Source organism: Hyperoodon ampullatus (assembly GCF_949752795.1).
Source record: "Hyperoodon ampullatus genome assembly, chromosome: 1".
NCBI classification, from domain to species: Eukaryota; Metazoa; Chordata; class Mammalia; order Artiodactyla; family Ziphiidae; genus Hyperoodon; species Hyperoodon ampullatus.
The window spans coordinates 7,176,878-7,202,262 of NC_136914.1; the positions used below are offsets into that span (position 1 = coordinate 7,176,878).

Consider the following 25,385-nt stretch of genomic DNA (forward strand, 5'->3'; position numbering starts at 1 on the left):
ACGGGTTCAATCCCTGGTCCAGGAAGATCCCACGTGCCACGGAGCCATTAAGCCCGTGCACCACAACTACTGAGCCTGCGCTCTAGAGCCCATGAGCCCCAACTACTGAGCCCACGGGTCCTAGAGCCTGTGCTCCACAACAAGAGAAGCCACCACAATGAGAAGCCTGCACACCACAATGAAGAGTAGCCCCCGCTCGCTACAACTAGAGAAAGCCCGCGCACAGCAACAAAGACCCAATGCTGTGAGGAAAAAAAAAAAAAGAAGAAGAAGAATTTCTACTGTTTATGGGAAAAGAGAAATGGGCAGCAGACAAAAGAGAAGACTGGTCAAGGCAGGGTATTTTCACTGGTGATGGTGGTGGTGTTTTTTTTAAAAGATGGATGAAATTAAGAATCAGTTTTGTACACTGATGGGATTCATCTAGTAGAAAGGCAAAGCTGGTGTCCAAAAGAAAGAAAGGAAGAAGTGCTTGAGTGACATCCTAAACCAGGAGAGAGGGGAGGTGAAGAGGGAACAGAAACAGCTAGACAGAGAGGCTGGCCTCAGTCAGGAACACAGACAGTTCCCATGGTGACGGGGACAGCAGGGTGGGTACGGACAGGATACTGGGCACTGATGATGGAGTGGGTATCCATGGCAGTGGATGAGCTCTTCGAATTACCTCTATTTCATCAGGACCAGGAGGCAGTGCCAGAGGCTTAGACAAGGAGAAAACTATGAAATATCCATCAACTAGGAGCATGAAGGAACTAAGACCGTGGAACATGGTTTGTGGTTGGGATTAATGGGATTTGAAGCCAGCGGTCAGGAATCGGAAGTGATCCCAGTGAACACGGTAGAATACATTTCTCTAGAAAGAGAGAAGGCAGAGGTGAATCTTACTTAAGGTGGAGCTGTGCAGACAAGTACAGTAAAGAGAGGGAAGGGCAATGGAGCTGAGTGTACTGAACAGGGTGACTTTAACGAATGACTGAAATTCACACTCGGCAAGGAAAGAAGTGAGGGTGTGAGGGGCTGAGAACAGTAGGACCAGTCGATTGTAAGCTAAGGATACTTACTAGAAAAGAGTAAGCAGTGAAGAACAGAAGGGGGTGTCAGAAGGAGAAAGCCCTGCAACTGAGATGACAGAGGGGGTGCCTGTCCTCGTAATGACACGATCTAAGGAGAGAGCACAGAGGGAATGGCTGAGGGAAGGTGGAGAACAGGTGACCGAAGGAGAGGAGCTGAAGGAGAAAGACGCAAAGTCCTACATGAATCGTCTGAAATGATACTGAAATGACTAAGAAAAGCATGAAAGGAAGAGAACTGGAGACACACCATATAAGGAAGATTCCAAAAGTAGTTCCAGGGCTTCCCTGGTGGCGCGGTGGTTGAGAGTCCGCCTGCCGATGCAGGGGACACGGGTTTGTGCCCCAGTCCAGGAAGATCCCACATGTTGTGGAGAGGCTGGGCCCGTGAGCCATGGCCTCTGAGCCTGTGCGTCCAGAGCCTGTGCTCCGCAACGGGAGAGGCCACAACAGTGAGAAGCCCTAGTACCAAAAAAAAAAAAAAGTCTCCCTCAAACAGATGCACTGGGCTCCATTCCTGCTCCACCACACCAATCCATAACCCTTCCAACCACTCCTGCCGTTTCTCAACTTTCTCTACTCTGCCAGAGTGAGTTTTGAAAAATATAACTATCACTCAGTGCCCTGCTTAAAACCATTTAATAGGTTAAGCTCAAAAACCTCAAGGTCAGGCCTTTGCCCCCTTTCTCAAGCCTCCTCTCCCATCCTCCCTGGCTCTCTGCTCCAGTGATGCTGAGTATCCCCGGGGGGGAGACCTCAAGTGGACCACGCTCTCTCTTGTCTCCAGAACTTTACATATATTATACTAATCACTCTGCCTGGAATGTGTCTCAATGCCAGCTGACTCCAAATAAACCTTCAGTTATCAGTTTAGACGTCAGACCCTCTGGACGCCTTTCTTGAATCACTTAGACTAGATTAGTGGTCCCTCCACACCCAGTTCCCAGAGAGCAGCTCTGAGCGTCAATGGAAATAAATTAGAGATTTCTGCAAGAAGAATGAAGCTGAGAGGGTAAGGATCCAGGCCCCCACCCCACTTTAATAAGGGAACTCTCTTTTTTTTTCTTCTGTTTAACATATGCATAAATGTAAAGGTTTTATTTGAAAAGAAGGCATCCCTATAAAGTAGTTTGAAAACCACTAGACTGCACCATCTCTAAGGTCTCCCGCAGTTCTGAGAGTCTCCTTACAAGATGATATCATGAGGAAAATAACTCCGTAGTAACCCCTTATCAACCTTTACGAGGGATGGAAAGTAGTTATAATCGCAATAAAGATCCCGATTGAAGGAGAGCACGTGGCATGATCAAGGTCTTAGAGAAAATATAGGGCTGGGCAAAAATAATACGAATTGTGTTAATATATGGAAGTACTAGAATTATCCTTTCGAGACAAAGCAGATGAATCTCATTTAACACATTTTCTAGTAGACATCATTGCTGACTCGCCTCTGTCAATTATTTAGGAAACAACACACTTAACGTGGTTATACTCTGACGCCTGCAGCACAGTGGTTAAGAGCTTGGGTTCTAGAGGCGGATGCAAGAGTTCAAATCTCAGCTCTTCCACTTACTAGCTACGTGACCTTAGGAGAATCACTTCAGCTCTCTAGGCCCTAGTTTCTCACCATAAAATGAGAAGGTTAATGTCTACCCGATAGAGCTGGGCTGAGGACGATCTGAGATAAAGCACAGAAGAATTCAGAACACTGGCACTTAGAGAAAACTCAGTAAATGCTTACAATGGGTGTATGCACACATATTTATGCTCAAGTTGTATTACACAGCCCAAATCTCTTCTTAAAGTTTTTGAACCAGTCCTAACTGGCTTGAAATTTAACCTCTTTCACCATGACGTTCCCTTTCATTTTTTTCCAGTCTTGGCAAAATGCATATTAAGCCATCTGTCCTTTTCTTTGTAGGGCCATATTTATCATGGTGCATAAGAGCACATTTTTATGTACCTGGTCTTCAATTCATTTATTGGAAAGTAAAGCACAGATCTTCCCCCTCTGCACTAACACCATAGACTCAGTTATATCATCTGAGGGAAGAGAAGAATTAATTATTTTTGTATTCCTGGGTCCCGACCTAAAATGAACGTGTGTTTAAAAAAATCTCATATTGTAAATTTTTATTATACAAGTATGAAACAGTGTTATCTAAAGACCATTGTTACCAAAACCAGGGCTGGCAAGGAACCTCCACAGTGTCAGCCATTAATAAAGGAAGTATTCTACGAGTACCATGATTTTCCTTAGTGCTACAGGACACAGAAATAAATGCCAGACAAGGAGTAATATTGACAAACAAGCTTTGTTTTTGTTTTTCTTTTTTTTACTTGCTTCTCTCCAGCAAAGATTCTTTTCTAACTAAATAACTAAAAGTCATACCACAAGAAAAAATGACAACTAGTCCTTGAATAAACAGAGTTTGCCTATGACCCTCCACCACATACAGAGTATATACATGAAAGGCTTAGATCAACAATGAAATGCTCCAAGGTCATTTTTTAAGTGACAACACTAGTTAAAATGATGTCAAACTTCAGCCAAGACTAAGCTATCACTGCACAGCTAAACACAGTGACCAAGACGAAACAGCCCATAGTGAATACAGAGCCTGGAAAGATAACAAGATACCACTCTTCCAGGCCATAGACATCTCAGTTGCAATTAACTTCTATTTTTTTAAATCATTTTTTTAAATGACTCTTTTCATAAAGTCCAATAATGCCAATAACTTACCGGTCAGCAGCTTCTACATCAAAACAAAACCTTCTGTCGATGGAGTCAGTATGTCTTCTGGTACATTCTCTCAAAAAGAACACCTCTCCATCCCCCTGCAAAGAATCATTTTAAACATTCTCAAAAACTACCGTATAAACATATACAGAATTAAACACCCTATATTTGATGGGGGAGGAGGCAAGGTTCAGATTTTAGGTTCCTCTATCTTATTCTCTTTCAAACCAGTTTATTTAGAGTCGTAGCCATTTTTTTTAACTTTTTATTTTATATCAAAGTATAGTTGATTAACAACATTGTGTTACTTTCAGGTGTACAGCAAAGTGATTCAGTTATCCATATACATGTATCTATTCTTTTTCAAATTCTTTTTTGTCACTGTCCTTTTCTTAAGGATTTCAAGATCCTGCTTTGATTACAGTAAAATTAAACCAGACCTTATGAGTGCTAATTTTAAAAGGTGGATTAACAATTCAGTTTCCACATGCCTATATTTGTTATTCTCTTACCGTCCCCTTGTTAAAAGAAGGATAATGTGTTTGTATGTCACATTACATTATACCATATAAACCAGTCCATATGTAACCATTTCTGACCTATAAAAACTTCAGTTCCACAGGAATCTACCTAAAAGTACACTAAGGACCCTGGATCAGCCACTGTGAGCATCTACAGCTGGAACCACTCCAACTATATGGTTTTGCTGTTTCCTAAAGTGAATCACCCTGAATTTATCTTTCCTGAGTTTTCGTTTAAATATGGTACCATTTACCTCCCTAAACCATCCTCATCATGCTCTTTAAGAGCATAGGTAGAAAACAGGAAGCAGAAGCAATGCAGAAGCAGGTTCCCAGTAAGAAACTGTAAGGAGTCTGAGTAAACACTTCTAGAATATTTTAATATTTTCTGGAACATGGGGACCTCTAATATTAAACAAGCAATCGAATATACAATTATTCAAAATATCAGAGCCATGTTTTTAAATATATTTTTTATTATTTGGTAGCTAAAACAGAAAGACACCGCTAAGCAGACATGTCTTGGGACTTGACAGGAAACTCACACTCCAACCTCATGCTCAGTTTATAATTGAAATGTACAGAGGTGCTGAAGTTAACCCATATTTATCCTTTTACTAGAACTTTTGATTGTATCAGTGGCCCTCTGAAATGTGAAATAATCGCGGGCATTTGGTGAATGAATTGTGCACTGCTGCTGTTCATTCATGGAATTTGCTCTTTTATTATATTTGATGCTTCACTTAACAACAAATTTTGCTTTCTATGCGTCTGACACATTACACTTGACAAACATAAATTACTGCGATCTTTAAAACAACACTACCACCACACAACAACAACAACAAAAACTCTCACGCTCAGCCTTAACCCATCACCCTCCAAGGGTGACATCCTCACTTCCTCCTCTTTGCCATGGACTTGATTTTCCATGTCTATTTCTTTTTTTTTTTAATTTTTATTTTTTACATCTTTATTGGAGTATAATTGCTTTACAATGGTATGTTAGTTTCTGCTTTATAACAAAGTGAATCAGTTATACATATACATATGTTCCCATATCTCTTCCCTCTTGCGTCTCCCTCCCTCTCACCCTCCCTATCACTACCAAACGTAAAATAGATAGCTAGTGGGATGCAGCCGCATAGCACAGGGAGATCAGCTAGGTCCATGTCTATTTCAATATCACAAAAATGCATTTGTATTATAAGCGGCTTTAAATATTTTTCAGGAAGATTCAAAGTATGTGTAAATACAAGTGAACTTGGGTTAATTCTGTATTCACATAAGAAAAATTATGCCCATCCACCCAGCAAGCAATGAATTAACCTTAAAACGCATTACCAGGTATGTTCAATACTAGTGGGAGGAGCTTTGTTTTGACTGCTATTGTTGCCATGAGCTGCAGCTTCCGTTTTAAAACAAAGATCACCTTTCCTACCCAGGTAGCTCCTAAGGGCTTCTTGCTCTTTTCTAGCTATCACGAGTTCCTTTGCTTTTTACTTCTGGGGGAGGAGTAAGCTAAATGGGGAGTGTCTAAGTGAGAACATTAAAGTTTAAGTGAAAAACAGTAAACTTCGTTACAGATCATCTACTCTAGATAATCTTTTCATTTATATGAATCTCTGCGTGCACATCAGGCCTCCTGTGTAAATCCTGAGCAGACAAACCACTGAGTCATGAAAGTCTGTTGTAGGTGTTAACTGGATCTTCCAGTAACAGAGACACAAAATGATTCTACTCTTCTCCTTTAAAAAAAAAAAAATCTGACCATGAAAACCCATGCCAACAATTCAGAAAACACAGGAATTATTTTCTGGCCTATTTTACTTAAAAAAAAAAAAATGAATGTTTTTCATTCTAAAAACAAAATGAAAGTATTTACCATGAGTGAATATAAACAACATTAAAAAGATACCCTCGAAGACCACCTCACAGAGAATATGAAGTATAAAAGCAAAGCCTTGGGACTTCCCTGGTGGTCCAGTGGGTAAGACTCTGTGCTCCCAATGCAGGGGGCCCAGGTTCGATCCCTGGTCAGGGAACTAGATCTCACATGCACGCCACAACTAAGAAGCCCACATGCCGCAACTGAAGATCCTGCGTGCTGCAACTAAGACCTGTTGCAGCCAAAACTAATAAATAAATAAATATTTTTAAAAATAAATAAATAAAAGCAAAGACTTACTAGTTTCCCCCCAGATCTGTGCTCGAACGGAATGATGTTGAACTTCTTGGCCGCTTTCCGATACATGCAGTAGTGTTTGACCCAGCTGGAACCAAACGGAGGAGGCCCTTCAACAAGAGACATAACTTTAAATCAACAAGAACCTACTGTATTGCACAGGGAACTCTATTCAATATTCTGTAATAACCTAAATGGGAAAAGAATTTGAGAAAGGATACATATATATGTATAACTGAATCACTTTGCTGTACACCTGAAACTACCACAACATTGCAAATCAACTCGACTCCAATAAAAATTTAAGAAATAAAATAAAAATTAAATTTAAAAAAAAGAAAAGAAATAGGACTTTACATTTTTTCCTCATAAAGAAGCAGATATGCAGAGTTCCAAACACAATCCTGAAGAGGAAAAACCCAAGAAGCAGCAACTAACACAGCTCAAGGAAACAAATCAGCAACACAGCTGGTCTCAGACAAGGGAAAAACAAGGGGAAATAAGAAGGCTCATAGAGACAGTCCTAAGAGTTTTCAGCAACATGGAAGTAATTTAAAGACATACTTTTCAAATAATTTGCTAGACTGTTATCTCATACCTGAAAATCTCTTAATTGTAAACTATGCTTCTTGTTTGTGTCTATGTATGAAGAGCTCATGAGGGTTTCAAGAATTCCACTGAATATATGTGATGGTTTTGGATTCAATTCTGGCCTCTAAAAAATGACACAACTGTAGAATCACAGTGCAGAAAAGCATTTAGTCTATAAATCCATCTAGTGCTTTAAATCCACTAAAGCACCTTGTAAGTAGCTGCCCTTACTAACAATGGTAAAGCTAAGCTTTTTTGCAGCATGTGGGATCTTAGTTCCCCGACCAGAGATCGAACCCGTGTCCCTTGCATTGGAAGCATAGAGTCTTAACCACTGGACTGCCAGGGAAGTCCTACTGTGTTTTTAATCTAAAAAGTCTTAGGCTTAGACCAAATGCCTGAGAAATGGCAAAGCCAAACCTCAGAGTCTTTGGCCCCAAATATCAAGGTCCTTCACTGATTAAGCTGCCATCCCCTCCTGACACCACCCAACCCTACTCAGCCAGCTCTGAGCACAGAGATTAGTGATGGTTTTTCACACCATCCAAGCTTCAGGCAATACTGCAGGAGAGGGTACAACACGGACTCCAGCCTAGGACAATTCCAGCATTGAGGAGGTGTATGATCCAGGAAACACTGTTTACTCCTCAGTGTTTCCATGTTCTCATTGGTAAATGGGGTGATAACAGCACTGTACACTTCATAGGGGTTTTTAATGGATTAAATGAAACAAGTTGGATAAAGAGTTTAGCACATTGCCTGGCATACTGCTAACAAGTGAAAAATTCTGTCACTATAGTTTTTTTTGTTTTTTTCGGTCCAATTCCAGCCCCATTTCTCTCAAAGCCAGTAAGTTAAGCAACAGTTATGAATCTAAATACCAAAATTTCCTGTGATTTTTCGCTTTGAACATATAATACAAAACTTCTGTCCTTCTCACGTCTCTTCCCTGTATTTTTAGTTCTTTCAAATTAAATAAACAAACTGAGATTAAGAGGATAAAAAAAAAGTAAAGGCGGAGGGAAGGATTGGGAGCTTGGGATTAACAGATGCAAACTAGTAAATACAGCATGGATAAACAACAAGGTCCTACAGTACAGCACAGGCAACTATATTCAATATCCTGTGATAAACCACAATGGAAAAGAATATGAAAAAGAATATATATGTATAACTGACTCACTTTGCTATACAGCAGAAATTAACACAACACTGTAAATCAACTATACTTCAATTTTTAAAAAATAAAACAGTCACTCTATACACACTTCAATAGCTGCTGTGCTATTGTTACTAATGGCACCTTTAGAAACGGCATGCTTTTACTGTTCAACCAAAATATGTAAAAATAAATTACCTCTCAGTTTTTTTGAAAAAAAAAGATTAAAAAATTAGAAAAATTTAGAGTTCTGCCATGCCAGTAACTGCTCATCATGAGCCGTGAAGACTAAGCCCACATTAAATAAGGGCAAATGGAAAAAGGGCGCTTATTCTGTGACTGCATATAACATGAACACCCGTATCATATGGCTGTTCCATGAGCCTCTCTGCTATGAAATTGGTCAGTTTGAAAATCCTGTAAATCAGCCACTTAACAAACAAAAACTCTAAAGCACCCCGGCTACAGTCAAAGGCGGGAAGGGAGAGAAACAGGAAATACGGAAACATTTTCACATACTCCTCCCCCTACTGAGTAGCGATCAAGCTCTACAGTTGAAGAGGTAAACTTTAAGAGCTTCGTTAAAATAAGACCAAACTGTCAGAAGTCTGAATCGTCTTGGGGTGCCTTAATTTCAAAATAAGGATACTCTACACACTGCAGAACAACTAAGATGGCAACAATGCTGAAAATTCAGTGAGACAAGTTAGCATGTCAATTAGGAGTATTTTTTTGTAGCCCTATGCAATTGCCCTAATAATTTCAACAAGAACAAAAAACGATCTCAAATAAATGTGCAAAGAAATAATGTGAAAGAAGAAGAGAAATATGTCCTTCTTGACTTTAACATGGAGGAACAGGGTTATGGGGAGAGGGGTGCATACGTATATGAGTGTGTGTGTGTGTGTGTGTGTGTGTGTGTGTGTGTGTGTGAGTGAGATAAAGATGGGGATGAGAGGAAATGAGGAAAAAGGTACTATCCCACCTCGCTTTCAGTCTGTCACCAAATCCCCGCTCCCTTGCAAGCAAGTTTTAACAAAGTGTGGCACAGAATTCGGGGGTGTGTGGCTGGAAAGCAAGGTGTTCACAGAGCTCCTAATCTCACCGTCCCCTCCCTAGAGCAGGAATGTGTTTTCCCCCAAAGAACTCAACGTATGCCTTCCAGGATAGGAGAGAGCAAGAAAGTGGTAGGAATAATTACTCCAAAAGTATGAAATTACAGTGAGAGTTTTAAAAGAATTTTTAATTAGTTATTCATCACGGTTGGAGAGCCTCTTACTTTTTTCCTGTACATACAGGTAGCCTTCCGCTGTGAACTGACTTGCTCGTTTGTGGTCCTTGGGATTCTGTCTAATCTTGTTCATAAGCTCTTCCACTTCTGACCTTGTTCCTTCAAAACGATTCCGTGTCTGAAAAGGATTTAAAAAACACATACAAGTTTTAAGTTCCCACAGGAGCTTTTTCATGTACGTTTTTAAGTCTCTGGATAACTATAATTAAATTTGTAGTGTTTTGTATAAATTTCTCAAAATATACCCATCCTTTCCCATGTATCTCTTTGTTGAGATCATTGTGCAAAGAAAAAAAATTAGTGGTTAAGTAGTTAACAGAGATATAGAAACCAAGGTTACTAGAGGTTATTTACTTTTGAAGCTTTCTAACACCAAGAATAATTCTATTATTAACATAAAAATTCCTTCCTGCAGGTCTCACAATATTACTAAATCATACATTTAAAAAAAATAGGCCATAAAACATCTATCTGGGAAGTCTTTCCTTTGCAACAATCAATCTGACTCATTACTATTATATCAGCAATATGTCTAACAATTCAGAATCTGAAAAACTTAATTCTTCTTTGCAAACTAATAAATATCAGTGTCATTTTTTCCAGGTCATGGCAATTGCACTTGAAAATGATGTTTCTTCATAGAAGAAGGAAGTAGGGGGGAATCTCACTTACAAATAATGTCTTTGATATCTAAAAAGACAAATCACATTTCTGAAGCCCAGGAGACTTGGGATGTCAATATCTCTGTCAAATGGCTAGATTGAAAATGGACATGCAAGGTGAAGTGACGAAAATACCCAGGCAAAGTGAAGTGACGAAAATACCCAGGCAAACCTGACGAGTCAGCACCACCAAGTTTCTGGACATTTCTTCCATCTACACTCAAAAATAATTGTATTAATACCAAAAAACTGCTGATGTGAAATTGTGGAAGAGCTAAGATGAAAAATTATTATTGAAATTCCTCCTCTCTCCTCCCTACAATGAAAGGGATTACCAAGAGTTCTAAACGCAGAAAAATGATAGAATAGTACATTTTTTAGGGGGATGGAGAGTCTGATAAATGTACACTGTAAAGGGGAAACTTAACTGCAGAGGCTTATTTCAAACACAAGCTGAGAGCTTTTTTTTTTTAATTTATGTACTATAAGAATGTACAGGGCTGCAAAGAGGGTGGGACTCATTTATTAATGGCTTGTTCCCTCTCCTGCCTTCCTGTTTCTCATGTCTCTGGGATTTCTTGTCCCCATCTTAATACTGATTATACCCTAATTTTATTCACCTGCTTTGTCACTTTACTGAGATTCTCCGCAACCCTCATTTCTTTCTATCTCTGTGTATCTAATATTTATGCATACATACACACACATATACACACATATGTGCATGTCATATATGTATAGATGCTAGTGCACACATGTGCGTGCATGCACAAACACACACACACACACAATTAACTTAATGAGTTGTATCCCAAATTCTCATTTTTTAAGTTAATGCTCAAATTGTCCTAGATTTGACCAGCAGAGGCCCCTTCTAGCTGGCTCCTGTCTCTCTTGACATACCCCCTTAATTCTCTGAGTAACCCCTTACCCTCTGGTCCAAAAAGGTATCCCAGGTTTACCTTATACTTTCTCTGTCCCAGTCCTAGAACCAGCCATTTCTCCAAAGGAGTCATTGTTCCTTATAGGGGAGGGTAGTATTTTTTTTTTTTTTTACTGTAGTATAATTGCTTTACAATGGTGTGTTAGTTTCTGCTGTACAACGAAGTGAATCAGCTGTACATATACATATATCCCCATATCCCCTCCCTCTTGGACCTCCCTCCCCCACCCCAGCCCACCCATCTAGGTCATCATAGGGCACCAAGCTGAGCTCCCTGTGCTATATAGCAGGTGCCCACTAGCTATCTATTTTGTACCTGGTAGTGTATTTATGTCAATCCCAATCTCCCAATTCATCCCACCTGTTCTCTACGTCTGTGTTTCTATTCCGACCCTGCAAATAGGTTCATCTGTCCCATTTTTATAGATTCCACATATATGCGTTAATATACGACATTTGTTTTTCTCTTTCTGACTTATTTCACTCTGGTCGTATTTAGAAACCAAGATCTAGGGACAGTGTGCTCACAGCTAAGGGGGTGCTACTGCTTCTAGGTCTTCCTGGAAGACCGACTGTGAAAGTGCATGTAGGTATGTGTGTATGTGTGTGAATACATTTATATATATACACAGTTATATGTACATATACATGTCACCACTTCTGTATCTATCTATCTTAAAACCCATGAGTTCATACCATTACCCTTAATTCCAATCCAGTACTTCAGGTTTCTTTCTAGCCCACCCCTTTCCAATTCTGCACATTGCTTTTCAGACAGTAAAAAACCTGGCCCCCATTATTCTCAACAGATTTACTTATTTGCTCCATTAACGTATCTGCTCAAGGTAACCAATCTCCCAAACATGCCAGCCACCTCCTCGGTACGTGCTGTCTCTACAGCTTCCCACGCCCACTTCCACGGCCACAGACCCCTCCATGCGGTACACCCTGCCCTCACCACCCTCCTTCCTCAGATGTGACTCTGCACTGGGAAGGGAAAGGAAGGTTCAGCTACATTTTGTAATGTATCATTTTAGGCAAATTACAAATGAGGGTGAAAATTACATTTCTCAAAATCTGAGCACAAATAATAGAGCGGCTGGAACCTAGCAATTTCCAATTCTAATTTCTGGCTGAATAGGAAGATATCATCCAATAATCATAATGTTAGACCTTAAGTGTTACCCTAGGTCACATGAGAGTGTTTACACTGTGAATGACATGACAGAGCAGTTTACGGTGCTTGAATCCTCACAATAACCTACGAGTTAGCCTAGCGTTCTCCCATGCTTATAAAACAACATTGCTGTATTTCCTTTCCTTGCATGCTTCGATAAATAAACAAATTTCCAAACCAATGAATCTTAAGTCTTATAAATTAAATATTTCATTAATCACCTACTGGGGGGAGGAGGATTCAATGTGGAGACTAAGCTGGAATTCAGACACATCTGAGTACTTTACAAAACTGGCAGGTCAGGCTTAGCACAGGTTCACACCCATATTTAAGGAGGAAAGAAAGACGGGGGAGAGGAGGCACTGTTCACACTAAGTTTTACCCAGAAATAAAATTTTACAGGCAGATGGCAAAGGCTAATTCCAAGTACAGATCGCCATCTTTCATTTAAGTGTCCCCATCCTGGCCCCATGACCTCATTCAGGGAGCAAAAGGATAATTTAAAATATAAAGAGGGTTTCCCGAAGCAGCTGTAAAACATCAGGGGTGGGCCCCCTGCAGCCTGCTTTAGTAACCTCCCCAAATCACAAAACAGAAAAGAAGGGGTAGGGTGCTAACACACACCCCTCACGGCAGTCCTCAAACATCTCCTCAAGTGCCCTATGAATGGGGAGGTGACGGAGTAAGGAATGGAGTGCAGCGGATGCCAGGTCAACAGGTGATCAAGTCTAAACACCCGAAGGACACCTTCCATGGGAGTGAGGGGAACGCAGGTTAGAACTGTTGAGAGGTAGACGCGAGCTGAGGTTTACCATCGGTACCTAAATCTGAGATCTTACCATGAAAGGGACTCCCATGTTACCCAGAAATTGTTAAGGTCCAGGGATGCCAAATGGCCATGCCAGGATGTTCCCCAGCTCCTATATTTACACCAGGAGTGAACCCATTTCTACATCAACACTAAATCTGAAAGCAACTGCTTTGGGCCCTGGAATGAGCCTGCCCAAGTTCCAACGGTGCCCTGGCCTTAAAGCAGTATGACTTCAGCAAGTTCTTTTTCCTCATGGTCCTCATCTGTGAAGTAGGAATAAAAAAATCTACATCATAGGACACCTTTGAAGACTAAATGTGTACAATCCAAAGAAAAGCACATAGGTAACACCTGGCACATGGTAACAAAATAAATGTAAGTGGCATTATTATTATAATTTTAATTGCAATTAAGTCACTGAAAAGTGACAATTATTCCCTAACAAAGGAAAAAAGAGAATGTTCAATATCAAACTAAAATTTTATCTGAATGAAAGAGAAAGTATATTTTTAATTTTTTTTTTTGGATTATAAAAGCTAATTCACAACATTATACAACAGAGAGGGGGACAGCACAAACAGCCCTGCCTGGAGGCAAAAGGAGGAGGTATAAACAAGATTAAAAGTGACCAGAAACTCATCTCTCAGAAACAATCATGTTCATACTTTACACAGTCACTTCCAATCGTTTTGTTGTTGTTGTTGTTGTTGTTGTTTGGTAACATAGTTTATCACTTTAGTGTTCTACTTTGCTCACAAAACTGTAACAAAAATATCTGTGCATATCCTTAATTTATTCTTCACCATTCTTAGTATCTTCTGGGTACTCCTTCGGAATCCCTAAAATTTCTTAGGATTCTACTTCTTCCTGAGAAGAATTCTATTCTAGTCTCCTTTGGGGATAGAGATCACAAAAATTTTAAATTAGTTTTTTTGAATATCCTTTAATTTTGATGTAATTTACATTCTTCTGGAAAGTCTATTTTTTTAAAAACCATCTTGCTCTTTTTTGCTGTCCATTAATTACTCTAGATTATAGAAAATGGAAAAAGACTGAATCTCTCTCAAAAAAAGGTCTAACCATTTTTACAACAGAAAAGGTGAAACCAGTTGGGCAAAAATAGGTTATTTTCACTTTTAAATAACTTTTACCTTTTTTCTGATTATAAAATGGTTTTTGTCATTTTTTGCTACAGTAAAATACCTAAGAGTTGACCAAAATTATCTCTACCATTATAGTGCACAGATAGTTAACTCTAAGATTTGGTTTCAACATTTCGGTATGTTACTTTCAATACATAAATACGCATAGCATAAAAAGTAACACACAGAAGTCAGACAGAGAAAGACAAATACCATATGATATTGCTTATACGTGGAATCTAAAAAAATAATACAAATGAACTTATTTACAAAGTAGAAATAGACTCACAGATGTAGAAGATGGACTTATGGTTATCAAAGGGGAGGGGGCGGGGAGGGATAAATTAGGAGTTTGGGATTAACATATATACACTACTATATATAAAATAGATAAACTACAAGGACCTACTGTGTAGCACAAGGAACTCTACTCAAAATCTTATAATAACCTATAATGGAAAAGAATCTGAAAAAGAATAGATATATACATATGTATGTATAACTGAATCACTTTGCTGTACACTTGAAACTAACAACATTGTAAATCAACTATACTTCAGTTAAAAAAAAAAGGTAACACACAGCTGGGATTTTTGTAATATGTAGTTTTATACAGCCAACACTTTCCCTTCGATATGCTAAAAGCTGACATCCTCAGGGAATGAGAGAAACGGCCAAGAAAGTAGTAAATTACAGCAATACTGAGATATAGCAGGTGAGGTAGAATGAGTGGCATGTGTTTCAAAGGTGCTGGTATTTCTGAAGGGCAAAGAATGAGCCAGAAGCAAAAGTAAAGAGCACAGGCGACTTCCGGATCAGGTGTCCTCAACACTGAAGGTGAGGCGGAAGGCAGAGCCTCTACTTGCAGAGCTGCAGGAGCAGCCTCAGAAAGAGCCAGAACAAAAGGCAGAGAGGTGGAGGACCCCAGGCAACTTCCTGATGACAATCCTGAAGTTCCAGAGGACACAGGAAAAGATTTTTTCCAGTAGCTTGTTCTTCGCCCAGTTCTTTATGGGAAATGAAAGTTACCAAGTATGTGTGTTAGGTTCTTAATAGACTAAGCTAGATTCTATTAACCAGCTGACCCATTTCAAATGATAGGCTGTCTTCAAGTGTTGCTTACAGTAGTTCATGCCTGAGTATTGCTCATTCCCATTTAAATCTTGAATCTCGCTGATATTATTTTGGTGTATTTAAGGTAACTATAGGCCCCTGACCCCAGGGTGGGTTTGAGAAATGAACTTCCACATAAGCAAGCTGTGCATGGACAGTTTCTCTGGAGCCCCCAGGAGACGCTGATGTGTCCCCATACCTCACCCCAGACCCTGAGGCCCGGCTGGCTTCACGGGCAGGTAGCCCGTGCCGTCAGCCACAGCCCTGAGCTCAGAAGGTCACGCACTTGATCTAATGCTCTGCCATCACTGCCTTGAAATTCTTCATTTTTGAATAAGGGACCCTGCCTCCTCATTTTACACAAATTATGGATCAGTTATGCCTGAAGGTTCTCATCCAGGCCAGCCCTGCCCTTGACAGATAAGGTACAGACACAAGTTATACAGTTAGTGGAGGGGGGTGGAAATCAGGATTATAACCTAATCTTCCAAACTATGTAATGTTCTTTTTACAAATGCTGTGTTCTGCTGTCTACAGAAGTATTCTGACACGTCACAGCATCATTAGACTAAATGTTCTACTACCTACAGAGACACTTTTGAAGTTAGGACTAATCTACACATATACACTTTGACATATTTTTAAATTATGTTACCTTATATAGTGATATAAGGTAACATAATTGGAGGGTGTAGGTAGGAATCTACTCTTTTAGTCATTTAACTGAACAGAATGTAGAATCTTCAAATACAAATTAACGCATAAATTACAAAACACAAGAGATTTCATTACCTACATTCCCAAATGTAGGGAACTATACCAAAATAACTTAGAAACAAAATCTACATGAAAACCATTAGTCCTCAATTTCTAAGATTATAAGAAGTTGAAGGTCAGGTAGCAAACAGCACAGAGATCCCCATCCTTCTCCTTATATGTCTTTCAGGATGAGTTGAGAGTCTGTCCCAAAACTCACTCACTGTGTTTTTAACAAGGTTTGAAATTACACTAAACATAACTTGAATAGCTTTTCAATGAGGACACTTCCAAAATCAACAGAAGTGTTGAAAGGAAAAACATCTACCACCTTCTGATCAAAATCACATACATTATACTGTTTAATAGTTCTCAAAAAAACTCTTTATCCAAGACCTAACAGAAACCATACATTTTCCAGGAAAACAATAAAGGGCCAACAGCAACTGTGAACACCAATACATTAGTGAATAGGCAGGCACAAAACACAGAAAAGAAATTCCACTGGAACTGTTAGCCTCTCTGGGAATAAATATCAAATAAGACATACAAGTAACAGAAGAAATTTAAATTAGAATTGAAATGCCTTAAATTTAAAGTGGAGGACTGTTTTGTCTGTTTCATACAGAGCAGACTTAGACTTACACAACAGAGGCTATCCTTAGAACTGCCTCACAAAGTGCAGAATAACTATGTCACACTACCACATGACTTGTTTCAAAGTTGCTAGGAGAGTAGATAGTCAAAGTTATCACAACAAGGAAAAAAAAATTTTTAACTACACGAAGTGATAGATGTTAACTAAACTTATGCGGAAATCATCTTGCAATATAATAAGTGAAGTCATTAAGCTGTAACCCTTAAACTTACACAGTGCTGTATGTCAATTATATAACTGGAAAAATAAAAAATAAGGCAAATTATGTGAAATTCTGATTGTAAAAACATACTTCATGACTTTTCTGAAAATAAGAGAAGAAAAATAAATTATAGGAAATGAATTCTTAAAAAAAAAAAACAGAGCCGCCTGCAGCAGAATTCAGAGCCTCCCTTAGCTGGAGAACAGTTTGTTACACCAAGAACTGACCAGAAGGTGGCAGCGTAGCCTCAGTTTCTCGGTACCAACAGATCAGCCTGGTCTTCGTTTAAGGCTTTTCATACACCAAAGAAATCAAAACTACACCTCTCAAACATCTTTATTTTAGGAGAAAGCTTCCGTTTTCTTACATTCTGAATGTTGATCTGTAGTTCCATTTTGTAGTGATTGAAGTCTTTGGCAAGTTCATGGCCTTGATGATAGAAAGTAAACATTCCCTGAAAAAATGACAGCATCTAAAACAAAGGAGAAAAGGCGACATTAGCACCCAAAACATCTCAGTGAAAAAAATAAATGAAAAAGCCACGTATTCTGCCTCATCTCATTATGATTCTATCGAAGTACAATAATTAAAAGGAAGTCACTAGAATTCAACTAAATCGAACTGCCTATTATTCATTAATTGGTCCCTATAAAAAATAAAAGGATTTGTGATTTTCTCCTTAAATATCAGAGCCATTAGACAGCTTTTAGGAGAAATGGAATTCTACATCACCCACTTGTCCTTTTTAGTCAAGAGAATCCCTATATTCATTTATAATTGAAACCTTATCACTATAGGTTGATAGAACCTATAAGGAAAGTGAAATACAGATCAGAGAGCTGAAAGCTCTTTGGAAGGGCATCCAGTGCAGAGGAACCTCTCTGTTTTGTTGACAAGGATGCTCAGTGACTGGAGCAGAGAGGGGCAGAGGCAGGACAGTAATTAAGCCCTGAGTTTCCTACCACCTCTCCACCTGCCCCTCTTGATCAGAGGGCACTGCTTCTCCCCCACATGTGAGAAAATCTAGAGTAAGAGTGAATTGGGGTGAGGGTTAAGGAAATCCTGAGATTCACTGTCTTCAGAATGTCACACCGCGTAATGGTAAGGAATCTGGGACTCTGACGTCAAGTGGCCAACGAGGGTCAATTCCCAACTGGGGCCAATTACTGAAGTTTCTCGACTTCAATTTCTACATTTGTTCAGTGGGATCATTAAAACATATCCTCAGTAGGGTACTGTGTGGAATACATGCATGATCACAGAAAAGTACTTAGAACAACAACCTGAACAATGACTGAGCGCTGTAAATGCTCAGTAAATAAAATGTAGGCCATTATGATTTCACATAAAAAGAAAGTTTTAAGGAGGTTTTCTCTAATTGTTTAACTTAGGGTAATTCAATTACTCCACTGGACCATGGCTTCCACGAATGCTAATTTTTAATGAATCATTACTTGTTTTTTTTTGGTTTGTTGCTCAGCATCATACACACAGTGGGTAAATTGTATGGCATGTGAATTATATCTCAATAAAGCTGTTTTTTATAATCACATGCAATACAGTCTATGTTAAAAATTAAAGTGAATCTTGACAATCATGAATCTCAGTGTACCGCTGGTTTTTTGCTAAAAGCCACAGTACAAAATACCCTTTATATTTTGATTCAAAAGATACATATATTTGTAGATATGTTAACATATAAGTAACTGAAGCTCTCAGAGTGCATCTATGTAAGCACAAAAAATAATCATGTGTTTCTAAAATAAGTATAAAGAAATGTCAGAGTAACTCACAAAATAGTTTCAAATGTTCCACACACTGGTTCTTAACTTAGGTTGCATAAGCATTGTGAATTGTATTAGAAATAGTTGGTTACCAATAATTGCTGAAAGTACCAAGGTTTGGATGGATGCACTTGCTTTAGAACAAACTTGAATAAAGATTATCCCATAAATATCCCACGCTCACTCACATTCCAATATAATTTCTTTCATGGGGACTTTTTTTTTAAGGATGGAGTTACAGCTAGGATGGCACAAATTGTACCTGAATGCAGAGTCCTTGAGACCATATAGCAAAAGGAAAAATACTCATTACACACTGCTGTGCAAATAAGGCCGAGAACCACTATTTAGAAGTGATTCTTTGACTTCATGGCTCTGGGTGCACTGTGTACAATTTACGACGTCTTGCTTCGTGTTTATGCACCACAGCCTCTAGCAACCATAAATTAGATCTTCAAAGAAACACATTCCTATTATATCACGAAATTCAACTAGCAGAGCAACTTGCTATTTATACTTACGGGTTCCACAAACTCAAACTTCTTCCTTTCTTGGATTTCCTGAAGCTTACACACATATTCAAGAGACAGTTCGTAAAAGTGTTGCCGGTTCTGTTCCACTTGGATATCTGCCTATGTTAAAATAATGGAGGCCAGTCAAATTAGAGGTGGTTCGGAGTGAAACTCTTTGCCCAAGGTCTGCAAAACTACAGTCCATGGGCCAAATATAGCCTGCTGCCTGTTATTCCAAATGAAGCTGTACTGGACCAGCACCAGGACTACTCCTTTATGCATCTTCTGTGTAGACTTGCGGCTACAACGGCTGACTTGAGTAGTTGCAACAGGGACCTACCTCGTGATCTTCAAAACTCTAAAATATTTACTAAGTGACTCTCTGCAGAAATAGTTTGCAAACCCCTGCTCTCTGTGATGAGACTGACCCCGAAGGACTGAAGATCAAACAGTAAACAGCACTTCATGAAAAACCTACCCAACCACAACTGACACCCAAGGTGGAACCACACACGTAGAACCCAAATTACATAAACTTTATTTCCATTAACAAGTCGCCTAAGAATGAAGTGGCCTGGGAAGGAGGGCTGAGCAAATTCCAGTCGCCACAGCTCTCAGGAGTGAGGGCAGCAGGTGAGGAAGTGGCGACACCACCTCAAGAGCTCGGTTCTTGCAGACAGGCCTGGGCTGGAAGCCCATCTGCAGGCAGTCACTCTCCTAAGTCCTCACCATGTACTGTCCCCTGGGAGGGAACAGGCACCAGATGGTCAGGAGACTATTCCAAAGAAAGGTTCCAGCTTCTCTTGTCTAACTAGAAGGGAACTGAGAGAGGGGATGGCTCCACAGAGGAACAGCAGAGAAACCTCTGGTCCTCAGAACTGTTCTTACAAGGCATCTTGTATTTCCTAACCCGGCTAATTTTATGTCCAGAAGTATTTATCTGGACATTTCTCCAAAGAGGCCATATCTAAGCACAGAGAAAGATGCTCAACATCACTTGTCATTAGGGAAATAGAAATCAAAACCACAAGGTACCACCTCACACTTATCAAAAACAAAAAATATCAGAAAATAATCCAAAAAACCCTATCTCCCCCCACCAAAATAAAAAAAAAAAACAGAAAAATAACAAGTATTGGTGAAGATGAGGAGAAACTGGAACTTTGTGCACTGCTGGTGGGAATGTAAAATGATGCAGCTGCTATGGAAAACAGTATGGCAGTTCTCTTAAAAAAAAAAATTAAAAATAGAATGACCATATGATCCTGCAATTCCATTTCTGGGTATATACTCACAAGAACTGCAAGCAGGGACTCAAAGAGATTCTTGCACACACACACATTCACAGCAGCATTATTCACAACAGCTAAAGGGTAGAAGCAACCAAAGCATCCACCGACAGATGAAGGCATAAACAAAATGTGGTCTACAGAGATAATGGAATATTATTCAGCCACAGAATGCAAGGAAATTCTGGCACCTGCTACAACATGCATGAACCCTGAGGACATTATGCTAAGTGAAATGAGCCAGTCACAAAAGGACAGATGCTGCATGATTTATCTTATATAAGGTACCCAGAACAGTGAAATGCACAGAGACAGGAAGTAGGATGGTGGTCGTCGGGGAGCTGGGAGCACAAGGGGGCTGGGGAGTTAGTGTTTAATGGGCACAGAGTTTCAGCATCTCAAGTTGAAAGGGCTCTGGAGCTGGAATGTGGTGGTTATTGACAACAGTGTGACTGTACTTAATGACACTGAATGAACTGCATGCCTGAACTTGGTTAAAATCATGCTTTGTTGTGTATATTTTACCACCACAAAAAGTTTTTAATTGGGGGGAAAAAGTATTTATCTAACAGGTGATAATTTTTTTGGCATCATATCCTTTTTTAATTAAAGTAATGTTTAACTATAATAAGAGTGTTTGCTACTAAGCCAAAATGAGAATTTCTACCTAACACTCATAAAAATCATGACTTTTTTTAATGCCTCTAATATCCAGAAATGGAGAGTTCAGCCACTAGCAGTTACCAGACACAACTCCCAGGAAAAACAATGTGAGTGTGTTGAGTATTTAATAAAATGGAGATAGGGGAGGTTAAGGGTGGATTTTTCCATGTTATTGTTACTGGGAAACGTCCTTCAAGAAAATGACACCAGGGTCAGATTTACCAAGGTGGTTTTTAAATTTAATTTTAGTGGATTCTCTCGCCTGGTTGTGCTACTGCAATTACCCCGGCATGGCAGGTCAGCTTCTATCCACAGCTTCCTAATGTTCTGGGTGTTCAGAACCACTGTGCCAGGTGCAGCGTGATCCATCACAAGAATCCCTGGGACTGCCGTTAACCCATAATTTACAACAATGCCACAGACATCCAAATTATACCTAGCAGCACCGTCCTTTAGCCTGACTCAGTCTAAAAGGCAATCGCTATAGATGTGATGTAAGAAAAAGTATGTGCCGCATAGCACAGGGAGATCAGCTCCGTGCTTTGTGACCGCCTGGAGGGGTGGGATAGGGAGGGTGGGAGGGAGACTCAAAAGGGAGGGGATATGGGAACATATGTATAACTGATTAAATTTGTTATAAAGCAGAAACTAACACACCATTGTTAAGAAATTATACTCCAATAAAGACGTAAAAAAAAAAAAAAAACAACTAAGTGAAGAAAATAGTTTATAGAGGAGGCAGTGCTTAACAAAAAAAAGAAAAAGTGTATGTGGTCTTTGTCCCAGGTTCCTGGCACAAAACTCCTAAAACCCTTGGAATTTCCTGAGCGAGAGAAGCGTCTCTAGTCATTTGTAAGGAGCCCCTTTGGAGAACGCTTGAGTTTATGCTAATGAGGTGACTTAGGGGGGTAGGGCCCCAAGAGAGCACTAATTAGAGGGCTGGAACTTCCGGCTCTACCCACCCATTTCCGGGAAGGGGGAGCACTACAGAGGAAGCTCTGTAACAACCCTTGAACAAGAGTTCATGAGCTTCCAGGTTGGTAATGTAAAGAATTAACAAACGGAAAACTCACCAGCAGGGGGAGCTCACATGGCTTCAGACCATCGCAGAGCCCAACAAGAAGACCGCTCTTCTTTCCTGGCTAGGACGCAGCCCAAGAAAAGCCAGGGACTCTCTACTGCAGCCCTCTCAACTCTCTTTCCTTCTCAACGGAAGTGTTCTCCTTCCCCTACCGTGCAGAAACTTGCCCTTGGTTCCCCGTGGTTGCAGACCTCAAACTGCAATTCTCAGCTGATCACGAATAAACCCATCTTTACTGGAGAAATACCCAGCAGACTATTTATTTCAGCTTAACAGGAAATACATCCACTTGCCTAGAGAGTGACGTACCGCAATTCCATGAGGACAGAGGTTTCTGCATTTGGGACCCTTGCAGACCCCGCCCTGTGCACCTCTTCATCTGGCTGTTCATGCGTATCCTCTATATTATCTGTTACAATAAACTGCTAAACTTAACTAAATGTTTCTGAGTTCTGTGAGCCACTCTAGCAAGGAAGGGGTCATAGGAACCTCTTATTTGTAGCCAGTCAGAAGCACAGGTAACAACCAGGACTTGGGGCTGACGTCGGAAGTGGGGTAGTCTTTTTTTTTTTTTTTTTTTTTAACTGAATTTCAGTTGATTTACAAGGTGTTAGTTTCTGGTGTACAGCAATGTGATTCAGTTATACATACATACACATTCTTTTTCATATTCTTTTCCATTATGGTTTATTACAGGATATTGAATATAATTCCTTGTGCTATACAGTAGGACCTTGTTGTTTATCCATTCTATAGATAATAGTTTGCATCTGCTAGTCAGAAGTGGGGCAATCTTGTCCGACTGAGCCCTTAACCTGTTGGATCTGATGCTGTCTCTAGGGAGTGCCAGAGTTGAGTCAGTTGCTTGGTGGTGTTGGAAAACACACATTTGGACTAAACTTTTTACTACACCAAGCAAAAGTCATTTTTTTTAAACAAACGTACAATTTCAATTTGATTATCATCTCATTTCTGACCATTCCTGCTGTTAATATGCATAAAGGAAGTCAATCACTCACACAAAGATATTCAAAGGATCTATTTCTCTGGTCATATTTACTAAAACATAATTATTTGATGACTCAGTGTCGACTTAAAAAAAATGTACAACGTGCGAGCTGTGAGTTCAGTTTGATTTGGGGCAAAACAAGGACTATAGCCCTGGAGCAGTTAGTTCCTCAGAGCTAGGCTAGTGACTTAATCCTTACAGAGACAGATGGCAAGTGCCAATTTTTAATTCGCATCAGGAAACAAAAATATACTTCAAAAATCAGCAGTCATGGAATGTTCTCGAATATCCAATTCTTGTTCTAGTACAAATATTAATTAGAATTTCGGGTTGTGATGGAGGCAGAAGCCACTGTGCCCAATAAACAGAGTTACAGGTAAAGGTACTAACAGAATTACTAAAATTGCCAGCCTGGTGTCCGCCATCATTTCCTCCTGTTATTTTCATTGGAAACAAGAAGAATAGATAACAAGTTTCTATGCCTTTGTTCAGTACCAGCCTCAGCAACCTTTATTAATCTCTTGAGCACCTCAATTTACTGAAGATTAGCAATGCATTAGCCACTGCCAAAAGGAACCAAAACCCAAATCTAACCTTTTTCCCATTAAAGAGCAGCCCCCTTCTATGGCCTTCACGCTTGCAACGGAAAGCTAGGTCAGGTGGGAGTCTGCATGTTTGTAAAGAGCAAACAGAGCAAGACAGCCAAGAATACGTAATTTGAGTGAAACTAAAATGGTTCTCCTTGAGGGTCTCTTCAAATTTCCCACCTGGAGTTTAGTTATCTTTGGGAATGACGAAACTGTCGAAGCCCTAGCTCACAATCTTCACACTTGTTCACTGGGTAAATATTTATTAAGTGCCTATTGCCTGACGAGTCTTATTGTAGGCCTTGAGGACCGAGTGCTGAACAGAACACAGCTGCTGCCTGCAAGGAGCTTACAGCCTATGGGAAGAAGCCATGTAACAACGGAATGTGTAGTGAGTCAAAAGGCTGTCAGAGTATGAAAAAAAATAAAGGGGGACACTAAAGAAGGTGGCTGGAAAACGTCTCTAGTAAGGAGAAGTCTGAGTGGAGAGTCTTTGGAAGACTATTTGAAGGAGTGAGGCATGCAGAGCTGGTAGGAGGATGAACAAAGCACAGGCCCTCAGCATGGAACCAAGCCAGAGCAAGGCAGCCATGTGGGTGTGAGGGCAGGCGGGATGGGCCCAGGGCCTCTAGAGGGAGCTGTTAGGAGTATTTAGAGAAGAAGACCAACACGAAGGCTCACTCCGCTGTTGTATAGAGAATAAACTGTAGGGATACCCTGGTGAAAGCAGGGTGGCCTTGCAGTAATCTGTGCGAGACATGCCCGGGTGACAGGGGTGGGGAGTCAGGAGAACTGGCCATATTCCGAGAATATTCTGAAGCTAAAGAAGACATAGGCTGATGGTCTAGATGTGGGGTGAGAGCGAAAGGGCCAAGACTGACTTTACAGACTTTGCCTAAACAACAGGTAGAGTGATACTCATTAGATAGTGAGGTGGAGATGGAAACTGACCCGGCGCATGAAAATCCCTTCAGGATACCTGAAAACAGAGATCAGGGGAGAAGAGAGGTAGAAAACTGCTAGTGTAAAGAGAGCCTCAAAGAGCAACAGCTGTCGTTTCAAAAGTGACAGAGGGTAGGAGATGAGGGGGCACATGTGACAAGTGCATGGTTTCCTACATAATATGGAAGAGGAGAGAATGGAGCCCTACCCACAGTATTGGAGTGAGGACCAAATGGTACAAAAGGGCCTCTCTCTGTTATAGAACGTCAAATGCCATCTAAACGTCCGTCAAAAGTACTAGCGAGGCCTTCCCTGGTGGCGCAGTGGTTGAGTCCGCCTGCAGATGCAGGGGACACGGGTTCGTGCCCCAGTCTGGGAAGATCCCACATGCCACGGAGCGGCTGGGCCCGTGAGCCATGGCCGCTGAGCCTGCACGTCCGGAGCCTGTGCTCCACAACGGGAGAGGCCACAACAGTGAGAGGCCCACATACCGC

At 40.2% G+C, this 25,385-nt stretch overlaps 1 protein-coding gene across 1 annotated transcript in view; it reads right to left on the bottom strand.

The window, feature by feature from the left end:
* ARHGAP10 (Rho GTPase activating protein 10) overlaps positions 1–25,385 on the bottom strand; it is a 334,910-nt gene that overhangs the window by 189,161 nt on the left and 120,364 nt on the right. Inside the window, exons 6-10 of the mRNA XM_079706406.1 lie at positions 19,330–19,440; positions 17,392–17,496; positions 9,549–9,678; positions 6,523–6,629; positions 3,817–3,911 (exon numbers count right to left, since the gene is read on the bottom strand). Of these exons, the coding sequence (XP_079562532.1) occupies positions 3,817–3,911; positions 6,523–6,629; positions 9,549–9,678; positions 17,392–17,496; positions 19,330–19,440 (548 nt within the window). The remainder of the gene's footprint in view (positions 1–3,816; positions 3,912–6,522; positions 6,630–9,548; positions 9,679–17,391; positions 17,497–19,329; positions 19,441–25,385) is intronic.